Raw genomic sequence first — 22371 nt, forward strand, 5'->3', positions numbered from 1 at the left:
TTGCTCCCCCCCCCCCCACCTTTGCCGCTGCGGCTGCGCGCGGGGCGGCGCGCGACCCGGCCGTTAAGCGGGCGGATCGGCGAGCGAGCGGCGCGCGCTGGCTGAGGCCCCGTTCTCTCCCCCCCCCTCGGCCTAGTTCCGCGGCCCGTCACGTGACGAGCAGTAGCGTTCCCCCCTCCAGACGGGCTCTCCCTCACCCCCTCTCGCCCCGCCCGCCCCGTGACCGTTTCGCTTTCATTTCCGGGCGGCCCAGGGCGAGCGGCGCGGCGCCCTCCCCGCAGCGCCCACCCCTCCCTCCGCCCCCCCCGGCAGCCCCACCCCCTCGGGCTCCGAGTGAACCGAGAGTCCCCTTCCCCCTCCCCCGCACCGACAGGGAGAGAAAGGGAAGGGAGGAGGCGCCGGGCCTGGGCCTCCCGCGCCGAGCCGCAACATGGAGGAGCTGGTGGTGGAGGTGCGGGGCTCCAACGGGGCCTTCTACAAGGTACCGGGGCCTCGGGGGAGGGAGCGGGGCCTGCCATGGGAGGAGGAGGAGGTGGCGGCGGCGGCTCCTCCTCCCGGCGCTGAGGCAGAGCGGGGGCCGCGGGGCAGGGAGGAGGAGGAGTGGGGTAGGGGTGGAGGCCGCGGCGGGGCCCGCGGGGCCGGAGCTCGGCGTGAGGAGCGGCCCGGGAAGGCCCGGGGCCTTCCCCCTATTGTGGGAAAGGGAGGCCCTGGCGTGAGAGGCGGCGAGGAGAGCCCGGGCCGCCGCCTCCTTGGCGCGCTGGAGCGGGGATCAGGGCTGCGGATGGGCATTAATTGCTAAATCCTCAGCTTTTGTCGCTACTTAAGGAAAGTCTTCCTCGCTCTCTAGGTTTCCGGGAGAGCTACGCTAGTGCACGGCGTTTAAAGGGGGGGAGGGGATGTGCTTGTTAAATACACGTTCGTGATAAAATGCTGTCGTGGATGCCTGTTCCTAATGCCAGGGCAGGAGACTCTGCTTGCTGATATTAAAGAGAGCGTTGCTTGACCAAATATGTGTGTGCTGAGTTGCTAAATACGTTTAATTATCAACTGTACTCCTTACTGAAAGTACTTATTGGCATTCCATTTTTGTTTCTAAGCTCTTATGCTGGTGCTGAATAAAGCCATCGCTAAGCCTTGAACGTATATGTTGAGTACTTAATATTTCCGTTAATATTGTGTAGTAATGCTCAGGTTTTGCATGAGTTGGGGTTTATTAATCGCCATATTAATAAGGTATAACTTGTGGCTTTACCCTGTTCAGAGACAAATAAAATTTGGACACCACGGGTTTGGGCCTACTATCACTGACCTGTTATCAACATACCAGAAACAATTGTGGATCGGTTTCTGCAAGCTTTCCATCATGTGAATGTGCCCAGTACTTTAAAATTGGGCTTAGTTATTCTGCAACATCCTATATTTATGTTAAGAATGAAGGAACAAGTAGAATTTCACACTGTGATGTGGTAGGGCATGTCGATATCCAGATGATACAATTCCACCAGTTCTGTTTTGGAGAAAGGCCTCTGGAAAGCTTATTTTCAAAATGCATGTGATAATCTCTTATTCTGAAAATACTATTTAAAAAAAATTATGCATGAAACAAGTCTGTATGTATAGTAAATAAGAATCATGTGAGTTTGCAATGTTGTAGCCAAAGACCTATGTCTGTATATTGCTTACTGGCATTACATTATTTAGTATTCTCAAAAATCAGTTTTACATTTTTAAAGATGCAGTATTCATTCAGAAAGAAACAAAATGTATAAGCATGTTGCATAAGAACTTCTAATTTGATAAAATTACTATTTACAGTCATGCAAAATATATACTGAAAAAATGGCATCGTGCATTCTTTACTAACAAATGTCAGAGAAACCTTGGAGAGTTTAAAGCTTCTGTAACTTTTTTTTTTACATTCAGTCTTGACATCGTGGGGTCCTGTACCCCTTTTGTCCATACCATGTTGACATTTCTGTTTGTAGTTCAGGTGAAAATTTCATTTGAGCATATGTTCATGGGAGCTTATTCATGAAACATGATTAAGTGTGTCCAAGTTAACACAGACACTGCCTCCAAGCTGCGTATTGTGTTTGCTATTTGACTTTTTAGAAATTTAAACATAGGAATATTTTTGTCTCCTCTAAATCTCTGACCAAGAGGACTTTAAGTTATCTAAGGAGACAAATGAGGCACACAGGTCTACTGGTGTTCACCTGTGTTACCTGTTTAGATGAAGCATCACACTTAGGACAAGTGAAGCAACTTTTTTTTTAAAACTAGAAAGTTTCTTGATTGATTTTGTTTTAAACCGTCATGCAGTAATGTTGACTGTAAACCAGCAATCTTCCTCCAACCTGAATTACTTGAATTTTAGGTACAATTTTTTTTTCATGATTTCTGAGTCACTGTTATTAGGTAATCTATCTAAATGTTTTCTTGTGAGTTTTATGCATGTCTTGCAGATGGAGAATTTTGATTATAAAATGAATTGCTTGACCCAGCAAACCAGGATGGTGTGTGATGATGCCAGTTACAGATTTAATTGCAAGATGAATTCACTTCTTTCATTAAAAAAGTTTCTCTTAACAGTTTCTTAAGAAATACTTTACAACAGTAACAGTACAAACAAATCAAAAGCAAAACAATTCTTTTGAATTCAATCTCATGGTTTACTGATAATTTGTGGTAATTCCTTTGGCTTTGAGTCATTCAAAGGATTTTCATCAGAATATGTAAATAAATATTTTGGAAAAATAAGCCTCTATCTTGATATTAAGACATGTAAGAGAGGAGTATGAGCCTGTTAAGAAAAATGAGTGGACTAAGTAGCACTAGTAGGCACTCAGTTGCCACTTAAGGTTTTTATATCGTCCTCATAGCTCTCTTGGAGGATCTTATAAAGTCAAGTCCCTAAGCACTTAGTTTCATTTTTCAGTGTATCCAGCAGCATCTTGATCTCATCAGACAAAACTCATGCCTAATTGTCACCTAAGCTCTATGGAGAGTAATAAACTAAACCAGTCTTTTCTCTGCTTGTATTACCTGTGGGACTTGGTCCAGAATGCATTCTGAGATACATCCAGAAGGATCATGTTTTTTTTAAAAGGGACGTGCTGGAAGCCTTTCCAGTATGGGATTGATTTTTCTTTTCCAGTTTGGGAGTGACAGACACTCTGCTAAAGATGGAAAGCATCCGGTTTATGAGGCAGTTTGGAATTATGTTTGCTGTTAACTTCTTCGTGTTGTTTGTAGTCAATTTTTGCCTCTTTTTGCTCTATAACCTGCTTAAAAATCTTCCACTTTTTATCTCAGTAGTTTCAACACTTTGCCATTGTTTCCTTGGTTCTGTAGATACTGCCATTTTTTCGATGAAGGTGCAATTGACGAAATCATTCATCTTTTAGTTCTCTGTTACTTCAGGCCTTGTTTGCTATTAACAGCTGTTCCCTTGGCCTCCTGTTGAATTCAGTATTATTTTTTTCTTTTCTTTCACTGTTCTGCATGGACATACCCTCAGCAAGTGTCTCCAGTTTCTTTGTACATTTGCAAGCCTGCATGCTTAGTCCTTCTGAGGATGATAGCCTGTACCCATTCCTTCCTTCAGTTACCATTTCTGTGACTAGTCTTCTTTCCCTAATCCTTTTCTTTGTATGGCCTGCCTTTCTCAGATTTTATTAGCAATGTAAGTTCCCTTTTGACTTTCTTCTTCCAACAGGTATGAAATGTTATGCAAACAGTAAATACAGATTTGTATCACAGGGCAGCAGTTTTTTTTAATCTTAAAAAGTGTATTTTCCCTACTTTCACTTCCTAAATTATCCTCCTTTTAAAATGTAGACTTCAGAAAAAGCAACAGAACTTCATGGCAGCTGGAGCCTTTATTTGTTACTTTGAAGTATCTGTCATTCTATTTAGCATGAACAAATACACTGGTGTTTCCAATAAATTCTTATTTTATTTTCAAATAATTTATAAAATATAGACCATATCTTCAGCATACAACTGGTCTTGGAATGTGAATGCTTATGCGTTTGAGAAATGCCATGACATGTCAGTGTTGGATTGTAAATTTTTTTACTTAATTACATCTGAAACATGGGGAGTAATGTTAATGGTTTATGTGACTGAAAGTCAAATTTAGTGTAAAAGACTTAACACATTTTTTTTTTCCCACATGAAGAAGAATCAGCCTTTGCCATTGTAAAATGTGCTTCCATGCACAGAAGTAAAAGCAAACCATTTTCACTGTATGTTTTCTTCTTGTGTACTCTAATATCTCTCTGCTATCAGTGATAGTGACATCCCAGCTGCTATAGTCTTTCACTGTCCTATTTCCTTATTTTATTTCCATCTAGTTTTAGTATGCTTTTAATGCTTTTCTTCTGTGTTTACATTCATCGTAGCCAGTGTTCTGTCCCTTCTTGAGTGTGCATTTCAAACTTGCATACAAGCACCTTTATGTTTGAATTTCCATGTCCAGCTTACACTCCTATATATAAAAAAAGATTGATAATGCTTATTGTAGTTCTCATAATACTTGATATGAAATCAGTACCTCTTTTCTGCCTTTACTGACATCTGAGGCTGGCTTGTTCTGTGTCTGTGAATTTGGCTTATAGTGTTAAAGGTCTGATTTCTTTTTAGCATTGCATATAATTTTATGCATACCTGAAAATAAAGAACAAGGAAAACCAGCTTTCTATGAGTAGATAAGATTTAAAAACCAAATATTTAGGCTATTAATGTAGTTTGGTTAGGGTTTTTTTAAGCATAAATCTCACATGGTGGTAGGCAGAAGCGTATGTATTGCATATTTGAGATTAGGTATTTGGCAAGGCATCATTCACTTAATTAATTAAAAATTCATATCAATGACTCTGTAATTTTGCAAGGCTGTAAATTAAAAGGCAAACAACAGTGTTGCTACAGCTTTTTTTGGCGAGGCTGGAGTGAAAACCAGGTATTTCTTCTGTTTCTGTGGTTGTGTCTTCTGTCTTCTGAACTTGGCATAATCTGAAGAAATTGTGTCAATTTTATTATTTTCTCTGGCAATGTCTGTGTTGATGCCACTTGTGTAGTTATCTTTAGTTCCTGATTCACTTTCCTTCAGGTTTCTGGGTTGTGACCAAAGCAATATTGAAGAATTGTTTAAGGAAAGCTTTTGTAGTAACTGGAAAGCAGTAAGAACCTAAAGTAATTGAATTGAAAAGCTTTGCAGGTATTTGGAGTCATCTTCAGCCTAATGAAGTTCATTGCTCTCTTTACGGTAACAGACCCAGTAACAATCATCAGAGGCTCCATCCTCTGTAGTAGATCTTTAGTCTTTAAATTAGGATGTGAGGCAAATCGAACACAAGAATTGCCCACAGTTCAATACTCTTTCAGCTAGCTATGTGTCCCAAGTTTTAGTTTCTCCAAATAAGGTAAGTACTGGGCTGTTTCAAGTTCTTGAGCTAGTCTTCAACTTCATAACTTGCATTTATTTGTCAACATCTGGTTTGCTTATTAATGGTAGGTTTTATCATTATTGCCACTAGTTAGGTGTATCAGTAGTTACTAGGGTTCTGCTCAAGATGACTTGGATGTTCTGAGGCATCACATCTGAGTATGAGATGTAGTCTTGCTCTTTGCTGTGTGTGGTTTTTTCTGTCGTTTCCTATAATTTTTCCAGGGTGCTCCCTAGGGCATCTTTTGCACTTTTCTTCAGCTTAGAGGGAGCATCTTCCTCTCCAAAAGTGTCCTTCCTAGCAGAAGTGATTTTTTTGCTGTTTTGTGAGTATGAGAAAATTAAGTATCAAGAAGTTATTTCTCATAGAGAATGTCTTATTTCTCTTACTTGCTTTCCTCAAGGGTTTTAAGTGTTCTTGATGTAATTTCTGTTGGATTTACTTTGTGAAGTAATCTATACTTTTGCATACTCAAGTGTTGCTAATAATACTAAGTCCTTCACTTTTCCAGTCTGTGGCATGAAGGAATCATACCAAATACTTGGTAATGATTACAGTATTTTTAAGATATTAAAGGCATCCATTTCTGCTACACCTGTAAGAACAGGTGTCTTAGAGCTGCACGTGACAAACATTGGAAATAATGTGGGTGGAGCCTTTGAAGGTGATATGTGTAACGTTGCAAAATGGGTCAGGACTACCGTAGTATTTGTCAAGTACATATTGAGTTCTGTTTTTTTCTTACAGAAGACATAGCAATGTGAAACATCAGATAAATGTTCAGTATCTGTAATGATCAGCTGGGACTACTGTTGCCTATTTATGTAAATAGCATCTCTGTACTTCTGTCAACAGGATCCTGAGATGTGGTCTTAAATCTGTTTTGTATCATGTCATTAAAAATACCAAGTAGGCTTGTAATTCCCTTGGAAGATATACCTCAGAATTTTGAAATATGTATTATTAGAGACTGTTTTAAATCTCCATATGTGTTCCAGCAATAATAAATTTTCCAGTAACCTTATTCTTATAGTATTGAGAGATGAGCAGGGTAAAAAGCCGTTTTTTGCCAGTGTCATTGTGGCTTAGCTTTAAATTATTTTCAAGGTGGTATTAGTTATTTTCAGATTATTAACTAGCATTCTACTTCTTTCTTGTACTGAAAGTCTCTGAGTAATGGCACTTGTGCACATGTGCTGCTTAATTTTAGTGTAGCCAGTTCTTGGAGCTCTCTATTAATTATCAGGTCTTGCTCTTGTTTGATACTGAGATACTGCACTTCTACAACTGGGGGGGATACTTTGGAATACTTTATAAAGGAAATGTATCAGAACTCTTACCTTCTCATAAGAGATAGAAGCTGTTCTTGTCTTGGAAACTTGAAATACGAGGAGAATAAAATGTTCCACAGTTCATTAACGCTTCAGAGGCAGTAGTTATTGCTAAGTTATTTTCAATTTACTGAGATTTTTCTTGTCAACTAAGAGCAATCTCCATTGGTAGAATAAACTTTTATACTCAGTCTTGCTCGTGGGCTTTTATCTACCTGCCTTGCAAGGATATACTATATATGAACAAATATTAATGGAATACATAACATTTCACCATTGTTTATCTGTTTCAGAAGTTCATATAGATATTTTTACAAAGCAGGAAACAAAACCCCAGAATCTCTTCATCCCTGTTTGCTTGATGACCTCCATCAATTGAGGCTATGAAAAATAATTGTTAAATCCTGCTGTTCTTTGAGTATTGATCTGCTTTTGATGGTGGGATGTTTGGTCTTAAAATTGTAAATTTATCAAAGGCCAGTCAGTTTAATGGCACAAAGCAGGAAACGCCCTCTTGGAGCTCTCTGTGCTCTGCTTTTTGGTTGCATGGGAGATGGAGAACAACTGCTGTCCATCCCCCAGAAGAAAGGTGAAGAAAGGCTGTAGGGCATTTATCTTAAGTTTGTACAGTACAGAAGTTAAATAGAAAGAAGTAAATATGGGGAAAACTGGGCCGAAATGCATGTTGGTGTGTTTTACTAGTGTAATATTCAAACTTACCTTGAGGTAAAGAGAAGTTTGTTGGGTTTTTTTTTAAGGTGTTCTAGTGTGGTTTAATTTCTTCACCTGCCAAAATACACAATATATGATTATAAAATCAGATGTTTTAAACTTCAGTTACAACGCTATTCAGAAAAACCTTGTCAGTTTTTAGTAACCTCTCCCACCATTACTTCTATGAAGTAGGAAGAATGCATGTATAGCTCAGGTGTTCTGTCTGTGTACCAGTACTCTGGCAGTTATGCACCTGAGGAGGTTATGAACTTTCAGTATGCTTTAAGCCTATCAGAAAATTTAAAAGGCTGACTTGAAAGCATACTTGCATTTTGAGTTTCATCTGTATATGTGAGAGAAAGGCATTGTATGAGTTTAAAATTTTTGAAATATCCATAAACAGACCATAATTATACCTCCTTTTTCTGCACAGGCATTTGTAAAGGATGTGCATGAAGATTCTATATCAGTTGCATTTGAAAACAAGTAAGTGTATTGCTGATGCTATACCTTTAAATGATAGAGTATCAAACTTGCATTTAATTTACCTATCTGTAACTTAAAAGATACTACTCCACATTATTAGATAGTCTAAGCTTGCTGCTAGTAAGTTTTAGAATTGTTTGATATTGACTGTGTTGTGGCATTTCTGTATAAATGCTTTTAATTGTTTAAATATTTTTAAGTGCAGAATTCTAGTAACATGGGGTTTGTTGGGGAGGGTGAGCATGTTACTGAGGTTACGTGATCACAACCCATGTTTGAGTAAGCAGTGGTACCATGACTGCCTCTTTCACGTGTATGTCTTATTTTAGATTTAGTAGATAACATTTTTACAAAATGTCTTTTAAAGATAAGTCATAAATACCAGTTTTCTAGGCTAGAAATTAAGTGATGGGAAAGGAACATCATTTCAGGGCATAAAAAGTTAACCTTGCATTACACCATTTAGTTCAGGTTTCATTTCCTTCAGGAAGGAAATAACACGCTAATATATACTTGTGAAACTTTTTTATGGTATTATCTGTGGTATTTTGGAAATGTTCTAGTTTATTTTCAAATAATCTTTTGCTCTTGTGCGCCTTTTATCTAGTTTCTGTTAAAAAAAAACCCTGAAAATTAAAATGATATTCAGACTGAATCTTGATCAAGTTTTTGTAATCTACAGTAGAACCAAAAGAAAACCAGGCTTGTTTTGAAGAAAGTGTCCAAGCATGTTATGTATTGGCTTTTAACCCGTATTTCTAACATTGAGGTTAAAACCTGTAGCTGTAAATAGAATAAATACTGTTGCTGGAAGATTTCAAAACAGTGCAGGTAGCATCAGAGATTCATTTAAGATGCTTAGTGGTCACTTAGGTGTGTTTCTTATTTTATGTGTATATTGGATCACATTACATTTAATACGTATATGTACAAACACTCCACAGAATTGGCAAATGTAAAATTAATGGATTGAAAATGTTTCTGATTTCTCTTTAGAAAGAAGGTGGATATGTTTAGGCCATTCACTGTATTTTTATTTCCAGCTGGCAACCAGAGAGACAAATACCATTCCATGATGTGAGGTTTCCACCACCTGCAGGCTATAATAAAGATATAAATGAAAGTGATGAAGTAGAGGTATGTATGCTGCATTAACAACATTTGTTTTGAGAAGTGAGAGCTGTGAGTTAATAATATCTATATTACCAAAACCACAAGCTGAATGAGGTAATTTGTGTTGTATTTGTGGGTACGTGAAATGTATTAATATGTGTATATGTAAATGCCTACGTATATGCTGAGAGATTGGCTTTAATATAATGCATTCCTAAAACTTCTTTCTTTTAGCCAAAATTGATTTTTATAATTAGTTTTGGAAAAAAGAGTACTTTCAAGATTTTCATTGTGCTTACATGCTATTTAAGTTTATTTTTATTTGAAAGAAAAGAAAATGGCAAAACTTCTTTGGTGTGGATATGGCAAATAACACAACGCATGCTAAAGAAGCATAGAAACAGGTCATTTCCCTTTCCGCCGCTGATAGGACCTCATAAGACCTACAGACAATTAGACATGTTGATGTAAAAAGCTGAATTTTCCTCTGTTCTGACTGTATGCAGAACTGAAGCGATTAATGCTGGTAGATTGGGTGCATATTATTTAACTGTACAATCTTATATACATAATTTTATGTTCTACCTGTGTTTGCAGTAGGCAATGTAGCTGTTACGTGCGCTGTGCACTGCTTAGATGAGAGACTTTACACACCAATATTTTGCTGGATTTTGTTCCTACAGCTGAGTTCCTGATCATATGAATTACTGTCAGCTTCTGTGATGTCTTTTAAGAATGCTACAGATCTATAACGCATGTGTTTTTTTAGGTTTATTCCAGGGCAAATGAAAAAGAACCCTGCTGTTGGTGGTTGGCTAAAGTGAGAATGATAAAGGGTGAGGTAGGAATATGCATACATACATATACATTTTTTTTTATATTTATCTATACTTTATTTTTCTTATGCTGTTTTTTGATGTACGCTGTGTTTTTAACTTGTCCCTCTGCATTTTCAAAGAGTTTCTTGATTAGGGCTGTTGCAATTACCATTAACCTCAACCTCAAGTTCAAATTTGGCTTCTACAGTTAAAAGTGCCTTTCACTTAAGAGTGTAATGCTTGTCCTTGTTATAAAATGTGTGGCTTGGATGATTTTATTATTTTTATATCAGTTCTACGTAATAGAATACGCAGCCTGTGATGCTACATACAATGAAATTGTCACAATCGAGCGTTTGAGATCTGTGAACCCCAATAAACCTGCAACAAAAGATACTTTTCATAAAATCAAACTGGCAGTTCCAGAAGACTTAAGGCAAATGTAAGTACAAGCGTTTCTTTATGATTTGTTTCAAAATGTGGGTAATTTCTTGAGCCTTAAACAAGAAGGAATAAAAATGCTTTTAATACTGTTAAAATTTTCATATAAGAACATAGAAAATACAGATGTGGACATGCTCATACTTCAGAAATAGAGAATTTTTTTGAAATGCAGTTTACTCCTGCAGGAGGAAATAATTTCTTCAAAGTTTTAAGGTCCGTGTGCAGTGTAGATGAAGATTTTTATTCTTATAGCTGTTCAGTGATGTGCGGAAATTAATCTGAATCCATTCTTTGTCATAGTTACTAAGTGGTCACTCTTCCTCTGATAATTTGACAATCTGTGCAAGTTGGTATTTAATGACAAAAGAAAATGCTGTCTTATATTGTAGGGCATAAGGTGTTTTGATAGTAGCTGCAGGAATAGTTGTGCAATGATCAAACCTCCCATGGTAGTTTTCTCCTAGAACACAGACATGTTGTTCTCATATAAATATAGCTCTAAAACTCGGATTAATACTGACTCCCCTTTTTAGCTTCAGATCACTTTCTGCTCTTTTGAGATGCATCTTATTCCTTCATTGTGGAATTAGCAATAAATTTAGGTCAAATTAAGAATTTCTGAAGTTCATGTTACAGTACACAAGTTCACATGTTGTTGAGTGGACTGAAAAAGCCTGCAGAAGCAAAATACAGCATGCGATGTGCATGAAGTCATTATAATACTGCAGTGATTGCAGTCAAGTCATGCATCATTCTGGTTCATGGTGTGGTTGAAATTTTGGACTTGCCGGTAGTAGAGATGATAGCTTTTTAACGTAGTTTTACATAGCTGGTTTGTCATTCCATAGATGTGCATACAGAAAATTTCTGAAATATTTCCTATCTTTTACAAACCAATGATGAAAGAAAAATGAGTAAAGTAGATGATAACAGAATAAAATAACACTTGCATTAAGAGGGAGAACTTGGATATATTTATTTATATTAATAAATTTTTCTTTTAGTCTGTGAACCAGAAATGCAGCAGTTATCGTTTTTAACTTTGTAGCATTCTTATTCCTAGGTGTGCCAAAGAATCTGCACATAAGGACTTCAAAAAGGCAGTTGGAGCTTTTTCTGTAACATATGATTCTGAAAACCACCAGCTTATTATTTTGGTAAGTACAAACATCTAACCACACCATTGGTAGTGGTTTGTTTAAAAATTTCATGTGTAAACCACTTATTTTCTCTTAATAATTTAGTCAATCAATGATGTAACAACAAAGCGAGCAAATATGCTGATTGATATGCACTTTCGAAGTCTTCGTACCAAGTTATCCCTGATCCTGAGAAATGAAGAAGCTAGCAAACAGCTGGAGGTATGTTGTTTGTTTTTCATGAAGTGATTTGGGTAAAAGAATTTTAAAAAATACTTGTGCACTTGTTAGCCAGTAGGACTTATGGTGGAGTGAAAGTAATTACTATGTGCTAATATTCTTCTTGGTGCTCAAAAGAGGCAGATAGAGATGTAACTCAACAAAGTTGTTTACGAGTAAAAGGCCTGTCCTTGCAAAATTCATTTTTATCTATTCCGTTTTATTCAGTAGGTTTTTATGGTGTTAAATACAAATACTATATACACACATGTTTATTTGATAGTTTGAAGCATAAAATAATTAGCCGTTGTTGCATGAAATAGTGCCATGTAGCTTTGAATTACTGTTTTTAGAAGTAGACGAGAGAGAATATGGCATGATACTGAGATGGACCAGAACTGGATCTTGCAAAACAGCAAAGTGAAAATGAGAGATGGAGGAGGGGAGGCTGATGTTGGTAGGATGTACAAAGGGATGGGTTTGTCTATAGATGAAATGTTAGGAAATCATCTTACAGCAGATAGTTTCTGATATTCCTGTGACTGCAGAGTGGGTGTTGACTGGCAAGAAGCTTGACTCATACTTGTCCATGGAAGGAAAAGAAAGAGACTAGGCTAGGAAATAAGGGGATCTTTAGATAGTAGAATTAACATTTCTTCATGGCTTTTCTCCTATCTGCGTATCAGAAAAAAATAGCAACGTTTTTGAAAACTTCTTAGATTCACTGTCAAGAGCTAGAAGTACCACTTGAACTATTGTACTCAGTTTTACATGGGTGTATACCAGCTCTGTCACTTTAGAGCCAGGTTTTGTTCCACCACACTTGCAGGGTTACATGTGTGTGGGTTTAGCTTATAGAAGTGGCATGTGGTGTGCTAGTTGGGCCTCTTGTATCCAGTAAGCACACTCACTGTTACAAGAGGTTCTCTCTTCTGTTTTTCTCTTTTTAGTCTCTTGATTTCAGTATTTCAGAGCTGTAATGCAAGTTTGAGTCTTGATTTTCTCAAGACCAGTTTCTTCTCGTTGGTGTTCGATCTTAGGAACCCCACTGCAGCTCTTCAGTAATCCGTTCATCTCTGTCTTCTTGCAGAACTGACAGTTGTGTGGGCAGTTTACCTCTTGAAGTGCAAAGTATTATTTTGGAGGTGGGAAGAACAACAGGCTCTTTAGAGCTAATTCTTTTTACGTGCCCCCACAAATGCATGCACCAACAGCTGTTGTCATTGATTCCTTTCCCAAGCTAATCTTGGATTCTTGCTGTCATTGTAAGGCTGAACCTTTTTCCTGCTGTGAAGGACTCAAGAACTTGATTTGATTCTCACTAGAAAACCATTATTGGGCTTTAGTTTATACCTGAGCAGTTGTGAGATAAATATATGTGGTTTTAATTTGCATGACAAAGGTTGGCTGGTATTTTTCATGTCAGCATTTGTTTCTCCTGTACTTAGAAAAAATAGAGAATCAGTCTCAACCAAACCTGAAAAAAAAGCTTCAGGTAGCAAGTCATACTCATTTGTTGACATTAGCATACAAACAGACTGCACACTTACATCTGCAGAAGAAATATTTTGTGAATACTTTGGGCTTCACTGCATTATTATTAATAGTTCATTGTTTCCATCAAAACTTTTCTATGTCTTATACTCTATGAACTTTAAATATCTGCCACTTTTTTCTTCTAGCAGTTTTACCTTTCCTGATTTCTGAGTCATAATCATTAGACCAGCTTCTTTTTGTGTTTTGTTTTTTTTTTTCCTTTTCACTTTTTGTCTTGTACCTTCTTTTCTGCACATTAGCTTCTTGACTTGCATGGTTTTACTCCTCAGATGTGGCTTTTAGAGCATCATGTAAAATAACAAATTTTTTTTTTTGCGTTCTTTCCCAGTAGATGTGGCTCAGTTCTTATTTTTACTTTAACGCCTGCATTTAGAAGTGAACTTGGGCATTCTGCTTTATGCTTTAGTCTAGCTAATTTGTTACTAATTTATTCAAGGGTAGTAGAATACAGCATTTCCTATGTTTAAATAATCTTGTAATACATAATTAACAGAGAAGCTAATGATATTTTAGTACAGGCAGTATAGATACAGTTTAATGGTCATAACCAAGGTCCCTTAGTGATCTAACTTCATCTTTTCTGCGTATTGTAGATAGTTGTATTAACAACTGATCATTGATTTAATCGTCCTGTTCTCTACTTTCATGTGGCTGTCTATAACAGATGTCAGCTAGTAACTCAGCATTTGGATTATCTATTAGAATGTACATCTGTGAACATTTTAAGTGTTTGCTTTCTGAATTTTCTTTAATATCATTAATAAGGTGCTTGATAGAGCTCCCTGAGTGCCTGAAGTATTTTGTGACACTTTGATATTTATACCACTGTCATCTGTAGCCAGTTCTCTGACGGTGATTTATCACAGGATATTTGCTAACAGCTTTAGGGAGGAGCAGGTCAGATGGCAATAGTAGTTTAGCTGGGACAGAGGAGGACTTACTGCGGGCAGTTTCTTGATGTTTCCTCAGCCTCTGTAAGGTCTCATGTTGCTGAGGCTAAACGGCTAATTTAAACTGGTTTTGTGTATCTATCTTCACAGTAGTTACAGCTTTGATGACGGTACTGAAATTCTGTGTCTTGGCTCTGGAAATATTTTATACAGCTTTATGTTTTTCTCCCTTGAAAAACTCTTTCTATTTTACTCAATAGATTATCACAGTTGGGCACTTTTCATCTTCTCTCAATGTGTTAAACTTTTGTTACTTTCCTGTGTTCTAATATACTCAGATGTTTGTGGATAGTGTCTGTGGTTTTATGTAGGAATTTTAATTGCTGTGGTAAATAATGACTTTTTTTAAACACTTTGTTTGCTCTTCTCTGCACACTTAAGTACCATGACTTCCTTTAAATGTATGACAACTTCCTTAGTGTGAACAATATATTTTGTTCTGTGGATTTATATCTTTTATCTCTGTTTCTTTAAGCTTGGTTACCCTGATAACTAAGTGATCTTCTTGCTTCATATAGCACAAGCATCCTTTAAGAAAACTATCTGTTTTTTCAAAGTATGAAGAGGCTGTGTAGGAGAAACTTATCAGTCACTGTTTCGGTCCTTTTAAACGTGTAGTTTTTTTTGAAAAAAGTTTCCTCTTATCCTTAACAGTTTACCCTCTTGCTTGACAGGTTGTGAACTGCATGCAGTTCAACATTTCCCAGTTGTTTTTCCTTGTACTCATGAGGTTTGCTCATGCTAATAATCTGTGTTGTATTGTTGTGCATAGGCAGGGATTCTTTATTTAATTGCAGTAGATAACCATAGCTACAGTTTTTATATAGTTTTTGTCCAGTGATTGAGTTATTGCTGTTTCCCCTCTACATGTTGAAATTGGTGTAGTTTTTTTTTTATCCAAGAACATAAGATTTGCTTTAATAATCAACACAGCTCCTATTTTACTAACCTACACAATTGCTGTTTTACCTAGTAACGCTTGATAGCTGTAGATACTTTGTGGTAATTCAAAATATAGACATGTCAATACAGCTAGAGGCTAGTCTTAAGCTAATATATGAGAGGTGATATTAGGATTTCTGAAGGCAAATCTTTAGTGGTTTTTAAAGTGAAAGTGAGTGCATTAAAAAGATTGATTTAAATTAAAATTAAGCGAAGCAACGGATTGAAGAATTACGTCTTAACTTATGTTGAGTTCTCTTTATGGTGTACTAAAAAGTGGGCTAACATGATATTTTTCTTCAGAGTTCTAGGCAACTTGCATCGCGATTTCATGAACAGTTTGTTGTACGTGAAGACCTAATGGGTTTGGCCATTGGCACTCATGGTGCTAATATTCAGCAAGCCAGGAAAGTCCCTGGAGTGACTGCTATTGATCTTGATGAAGATACTTGTACATTCCATATTTATGGAGAGGTGAGTTCTATTCTTCAGCCTTTCAAAGAAAAAAAAAACTTGAGGAAACAGGTCTCATTTCTGTCATATGCCTGTATTTTAGGATCAAGATGCAGTGAAAAAGGCAAGAAGTTACCTTGAATTTGCTGAAGATGTCATACAAGTCCCAAGAAATTTAGTAGGTATGTCAGTTCTGCAGGCTGTGTGATAGTAAGGAATGATTCCTTGTGAGAAAAATTTTTTACATTTACAAAGGTGTCAGGGTAGAAGTTTGAAGAACCGTTTGTGAAAGGGTCCCAGGGGGCATAAAGTTTTGGGGGTTAGGGCTTTTTTTGTTCTGTTTTCCAGCTTCACGCAGAAATTTTACAGACACGTTTACAGCACATTATAAGAAATTACCTCCAGATTTGCAGCTCAGGGATATCTTAAAACTAAAAGCTATGTGCTGATGTCTAAATACCAAATAGAGTAGATTCTAGATTGAGTCAAAGAATTAAATCACTTCCTCTAAAGATGTGCAGAGACTAGTTCCGCTATATGACAGATGAATCTGCAGTCTCTTATTTTTCTAGTACATTTTGATTCATTTCCTCATATTTGTGTCTTTTTTCCTGTCCATTTATATCTGAAATAGTTGGTTTAGAAGCAGCACTGTGGGATGGACTGAACGCCTAGTTAAGGTACCTGATGAGCAAGAAAATAGCCCAAAGAAAGTTTAATAGATTTCCATTATCAGACACCCTAAAAAAAAGTTGTCAAGAATGCATGCAGCCCATGTGTGTGTGTGGAGCGGGGGGAGTCTTGTAACGAGCTTTTCATGCTACAAAGAAATATAATACAAAGAAATATATGGCTTAATTCAGCAGATAAAAAAAGAGCAGGGCATGTAAGATACCTCTAGAAGCAAATACAGTGTTTGACAATGTATACTATGAAAGCTGGTGCTGAAGTGGTGTGAAATTCTGCAGTGGGACAAGTACTTACAAATGTGGCACCTCAGCTCTGGAATTGATTTTAAAACAGTACTTTTTTCACTTCCCCACTCCCTCCTGATTGTGCTGGTGATAAGCTCCCATTATTGTCTTAACTTCAGATTTTAATGTTTGTTTCTGTTTTCTGTTTAATCTGGCAGTTTCTTATTTCTACTCTGCTTCTTGGCCGTGATCCTTTAGAATATAAAATTGGCTGAACCATATGTTTTATCCAAAATAAGCTGTGTTTGATAATTTTTTTAAAAAATTTTTCATTTGTCAGAAAATTATTTATTTAGCTTTGAACAATAGGAACAATGTCCCACGTGATTAAATGTGGGTTGCAATTTGTTCGTTGTGGATTAATTGTATCAGCAAAACAATAGCTGTCGTACAGTCAGTAGTTTTTGCACATCACTGAAAGAACGGCCTTTGGAAAAGGTACATTGCAAGTTTTTCAGAAGTTTCTTTTAAAAAAGAAAAAAGTCATCTTTATTTCTGTTAAGTGCAGAAAACTTATTTTACATTGCTCTTTTAAGCTTTTCTTTTGGTGCTATGATTGAAGGATATGGCCTTTGCTCATTACCACCCGAGCCACTCAGTTTTCCTGTCAGTTTTCAGACAGCAAGTTATCTTGCTTAGGTTGGAGACAACTGAAGGTTTCATTTTCATTGTCTCAAATTAGAATGTCTGGTTCCTAAGGTAAATGTATGCATTACTGGCATTAGAGTATAATTCATTTCCATTTTTATCTTTGACTCTTTTTAATTAATTATAAACTATTTTAAATTATATCTGAAAGAGCTCTATTTCAGAGAAGAGAATTTCATATCTGGGTCAAGCAGTGTCTTTGGTAGTATGAGAAAACATTATTAACTGAAATTTTTGTGAGTAAACGAAGAGTTTTGTTCTTTAATCAAAAAGTAGATACAGCAAACATTAAAGCATTGTAAAAAGGTCGTTTTGGTTGGTTGGTTTGGTTTTTTTCCAAATGCAACCAGCAATGTTTATTTGTAAAACACTGAAGTTATTTTAAACCTGTCAAAGCAAAGCCAAATAAACATGCAAGATACTGAATATTTCTGTAATCAGGATATGTCATTTCAAATAATTTTCTACAAAAGTAAGGCATTTGTGATTGAATTTCCTTAGTTCTTCTAGAGGAACTTTGAAAAAGAAGGAAACTGCACTTGGTAACAAGCTTTTGTAATGAAGTACCTCTCTTCCTGTTTGGTTGCTTTGGAACATTACCAAAGTTAACACCCCAAGCTGACTTCGACATTTTAGTTCATGGCTCGTTAACTAAATCTTAAGTAATTTTTTACAAGCTCATGCACTGGTACCAGATGCTCTTGTTTAATTAGAGTATAGTAATACTCTTGGGTTTGGGGGGAAAGCCCTAAAGGTGGAATGTTCTGTATGTTCTTTCTGTAGGAAAAGTAATAGGAAAAAACGGAAAACTGATTCAGGAGATAGTGGACAAATCTGGTGTTGTAAGAGTGAGAATTGAGGCTGAAAATGATAAAAATATTCCACAAGAAGAGGTATGTTTTCGGTTAATCTGATTTCTGTATGTGTTAATCGGTGGATGTATTCTGCCCAGTGATAAAATTCTTCTTTGTATCTTCACAGTAGTTAGGTAATTTTTGATAAACATCTGTGTTTCTGATGGAATCTGTAATTGTGTATATTTGGCTTATGTGTTTGAAATATGCTTTGTGAAATTTTGAGGTGATGCACGTTCTTAGAGGTTTTATTTCTGTTAGAAGTAGTGGCGCTGCTTCCCTGGATTTCCTAAGCTGTAAATCGGAATATGTGAAACTTAGTATTTTCATTCATTAATTTGCTTTGAGTTTGATCTCCTAGGGTTTTATCTGGTTTAAATATTTATTAGTAGTTTCTTATTTTGTAATAAACATTTTATGCTTTATGTATATACATCTCTTTTTAAAATATTGCCTAAATTCACAATAGATAGTAAATTGTAAGCTGAAGGAAAAACAAGCATCAACAGTGTGATACTCCAGGCTCACACGGGAAGGCTGCCAGCCTTGTAAAGGGCCTTACTGAAGTCTTCAACTTTGTAATTTGAGGCACTTTCATGTGGGGCTGTGTTGAGGGGAAAGATTGCGGACTTGAGAGGAAAGCTCTAGGCATAAAGCTTTTAATATCTCCATGCAAAAAGATGCCCTGTAATTTCAAATGTGAAATGACCTTAAAACTGACCTGTCTTTAATTTACCCAGAAGTCTAAATATAGTACCAGGTAAGGAACCTTTGCTACTTCCAATAAGAAAAGAAATGCACTTCAGGAACCCCAATGGTCTTCCTTGAGTAGTTATTTTGTCTTTTGTATGATCTAAAACTATGGTGGAAAACCCACAGTCAGATTTCCACCATTTCTGTAATTGGGGGTAGGCAATTAAGGGATTTTTTTTTTTTTAACTTTACTCCTTTGACTATTTTACCTTTTCAGACAGATGTAAATGTTTACATTTACAAGATTTATGTCATATTTAATTTCTAATGATAAATTGTTACAGCATAAAACTTTGAACTAGATTAAGCAAGGGGATAGCTTTATTGCTGCAGACTAAAACTTTCAACATTTCTAATGTGTTGGCCTACAGAATTATGAAAAGTGAAAGAGCAAGTAGTCATGGCTGCAAGTAGTGTTTCAGGTTTTCTTTCTCTTTCTTCTGGCTTGGAAAAGCTTATTTGTAGTTGTTCAATCCAAATTGCAGTTTTTAAGGATTAATTTGAAAGCCTTTTTTATCTGCCAAGCTCAGCATTCATACTTCTCTGTTGTACCTGTTAATGCCAGTATTAGCAGTGTCATTGCTTACACTTGTTAGTGTAAGCTTCACTTGTTAGTTGTGTCATACCAGGAGCAACGCAGAAATCTGGGATCAAGTCTTGGCAGGTAAGAGTTAGTTCTTGTGAGCTTACTTCTATTCCATATTTGAAATAAACATGCATTAATCTTCCCAGGTGTGGACTTGTGTATTGCTACTCTTCTTTCAGCAAAGAACAGTAGTTCAATTTTAAGTTTTAATACAGCATTGGGTTCTTATGACGGAGATGTTAGAACACTGCCTATAAAAATTTCAGGTGCAGTTTCAAAACTCGCATATTTTGTAACAGGATCTTTGGGCTTCTCATCTTTTTAAAATGAGATGGGTGCTGTTTGTTATAGCACTACATATTATTTTTATCTCCAAGTTTCTTATGCGCATAAGGTCTGCTCAGTATTTGCCACTGAAACTAAGTTGAAAGTTGATACTTCTGCTTTAAGGACCGAAATAAAGTTCAAAATATAAGCGCTTTAATGCCTTTGGCTAAAGTTGCTTGTCATTTTTACCAGCTCATTCTTTATAGTTGGCATTGCTATACCTAGAATCGACTGCTAAAAAAAACCAATAAGCTGTTTCTTTAAATACCTTTCTAAGTTACTTGTCTTGTGATCTTTTAATAATTGATGCTGTGTGCTAGTTAATGCCAGTTTAGTAGAAATTTCATTGCTCCTTATCAGGTTGCATTAAATATTTATGAAACTTAAAATACTCCAGATAATAAAACGTTTCAGTCAATGATGCCTGTGGCTAAAGGCTTTGTGATGCTCATGAAAGGTAGTGTTAGTGTTGCAATTTCTTAGGGTTAGGGGGTTGTGTAGGGTTCTTTCCTTTTTATTTAATGCAAATGTGTAAGATTTAACAAAAGCTTGTTGTATCTGAAAGAAAAACAAACAAACAAAACCCCAAAAGTAGAGACAGGTTATAGGCTTGCCACTCTTAGGGAGGAGCTTCAGTATACTGTATCATTTTTCATTTAAGACGTTTGTGTCTCGGATCACTTCACCAAACCTGCTTTGGAATGCAGTCTTGTAAGGGATATGTGTGCAGTGAAAATAAATGTTATTGTTAGAGATCATTATGAGATACCAAAACAAAATTTAAATTAATTCAGTAGGTGTTAGCCACGTTGTGGGTCTGCAGCCCCATAGGTTTCAGCAATTGAATGTTTATGAGGTTTCAGGTTGACGTCTGCAGTCCCCGGTGAAGCTTGTACTGCCGTTGTCAGGCTGCAACTGGTGCAAGACTTAAGTAGTTTAAAGCTAGCTCATTGGGTCTGTGTGGGCTGCAATCATACCTCTCAAATGCTGCGTAGACCTATGCGGTGTCAGGAGTTTTGGTGTGGAAATTATCCTTGTATCTGCCAGAGTTTAGTAGTTTTCAGCATTCAGAGGTGGCTGTTTAAGTAGATTTCTTAGCCTGATTTGGCTGCCTAAGTTAGTCTTTATATGTTTTATCTCCAAGGCATTAGAATTCCCAGCTTTACGTTTTTCAAGTATTTGCTGAATTGCTTAGACAAAATGCTTGAAAGGTACAAGAAAAGTAAGTTAGCAATCATTAGCTCAAGTACTAACACTATTTTTTTGGAAATGTTTGTTTGTCTTTAACAAAATGAGGTTCTCAGGAAGGATTGAGTTTTGTTTTATGCCACAGTGTTACTTTACTTTTTCAAAATACCAAAGGTTTCTTTTTGGATGTGTAGTCTAAAAGAACCTGGTGTGAGAGTATAGACATGATCAGCAAAGGAGGTATCAATTTTGAAGGGAGGAAACCTGAAGTGATTTGACTTGACTTTTTTACTTGCTTGGAAAAATAAATGTTCACATTGTGATGCATGCAGTCTATTTTTTTTTTATTAAAGCAAAAGCCCTTTGTATTGAGGGAATTAGTCTGCAAGATCTAGTCAACATAAAAATTTTAATATACTATTGTCTCATTTATTTTGAACTTATATTTATACATGTTGTAAAAATTGTTTTCAATTTTTCAAGTGTTTGATGCCTAATCAATAACCATAGGACTACTGTTGTGTTTTAGGGCATGGTACCATTTGTGTTTGTGGGAACAAAGGATAGCATCACTAATGCAACTGTTCTTCTGGATTATCATCTTAACTACTTAAAGGTGAGGAAAATGATGCTGCTTTATTGAGTTTTTTTCCATCAATACTTAAAGTGGTAACAATATGATAACTAAAATCTGTTCTGTTGGCGTTATAATGGGATTTTAGTCTAAAAAGCCTTCTTGAAAAAGCAAGCAGGGTTTTTTTCAGAATGTAAAGTACAAAGAAATGAGAGAAAAAAAAATCTATCTCAAAAAGTGCTGACAACTTTACATACAAGGAATAGCCATTCCCTCATGCAGAGACAGCGGTGTTGTGTGCAGTGATCTTGTATACATCTGTAGTTAATTGACATTTTCTACTTGAGTGTGTTTTGTAAGTGATTCAGTTGTGTTTGTCTCTTGACTCCATAACTTCTCCAGTAGTCCGTAGTGCTTGTTGCTTTTGTATTGGGAGCAAAATATATCCTATGTTGTAGCTTATAGGCACTTTTGCTTATTCAAGTTGCCTAACTCAAGTTATTGTGGCCAAGTGCTCAGTGTCTGACAGCAGGGCCAAAAGCTAATAGTGGAGACTGCTTTGAGTTCACTTAAATATATTCTTGCATCTCTTTTGAAATCTCCAGATCATTCATAATTTGATACATTTCCAGTCTCTGCAGTGGTTATCATTGAATCTTCTAGAATGCTAAAATTTCTATACATGGCTAGTAAAACTTCTCAGTACAGGTATTGGAGGAGTTAGAGGAAGGAACAACTTTCCCTTACTTACCTGCTCAGTGACTGTTCTCTTTAATCCTGTTTGTGGAACACTTGGATTTATCAGTGTTTTGGAGCAGAGATACAGCTGCTCTGCAGCTATCAGGTAGCAA

At 36.6% G+C, this 22371-nt stretch overlaps 1 protein-coding gene across 4 annotated transcripts in view; it reads left to right on the forward strand.

Annotated features, from left to right (window-relative positions):
* Positions 1 to 293: 293 nt before the first annotated feature.
* The window catches only part of FMR1 (fragile X messenger ribonucleoprotein 1), a 30391-nt gene continuing 8313 nt past the window's right edge, over positions 294 to 22371 (forward strand). For 3 of the 4 annotated variants that reach the window (XM_054075583.1, XM_054075581.1, XM_054075584.1), the window contains exons 1-11: positions 295 to 481; positions 7929 to 7981; positions 9025 to 9118; positions 9864 to 9935; positions 10206 to 10354; positions 11420 to 11513; positions 11601 to 11717; positions 15467 to 15637; positions 15720 to 15798; positions 18022 to 18131; positions 21476 to 21562. In XM_054075583.1, coding sequence (XP_053931558.1) covers positions 431 to 481; positions 7929 to 7981; positions 9025 to 9118; positions 9864 to 9935; positions 10206 to 10354; positions 11420 to 11513; positions 11601 to 11717; positions 15467 to 15637; positions 15720 to 15798; positions 18022 to 18131; positions 21476 to 21562 — 1077 coding nt within the window. In that variant the 5' untranslated portion in view covers positions 295 to 430. Of the gene's footprint in view, positions 482 to 7928; positions 7982 to 9024; positions 9119 to 9863; positions 9936 to 10205; positions 10355 to 11419; positions 11514 to 11600; positions 11718 to 15466; positions 15638 to 15719; positions 15799 to 18021; positions 18132 to 21475; positions 21563 to 22371 lie in introns of all 4 variants that reach the window. The other variant, XM_054075582.1, reaches the window with a different exon arrangement.

The sequence above is a fragment of the Cuculus canorus genome, chromosome 10 (genome assembly GCF_017976375.1).
Source record: "Cuculus canorus isolate bCucCan1 chromosome 10, bCucCan1.pri, whole genome shotgun sequence".
Classification (NCBI taxonomy): domain Eukaryota; kingdom Metazoa; phylum Chordata; class Aves; order Cuculiformes; family Cuculidae; genus Cuculus; species Cuculus canorus.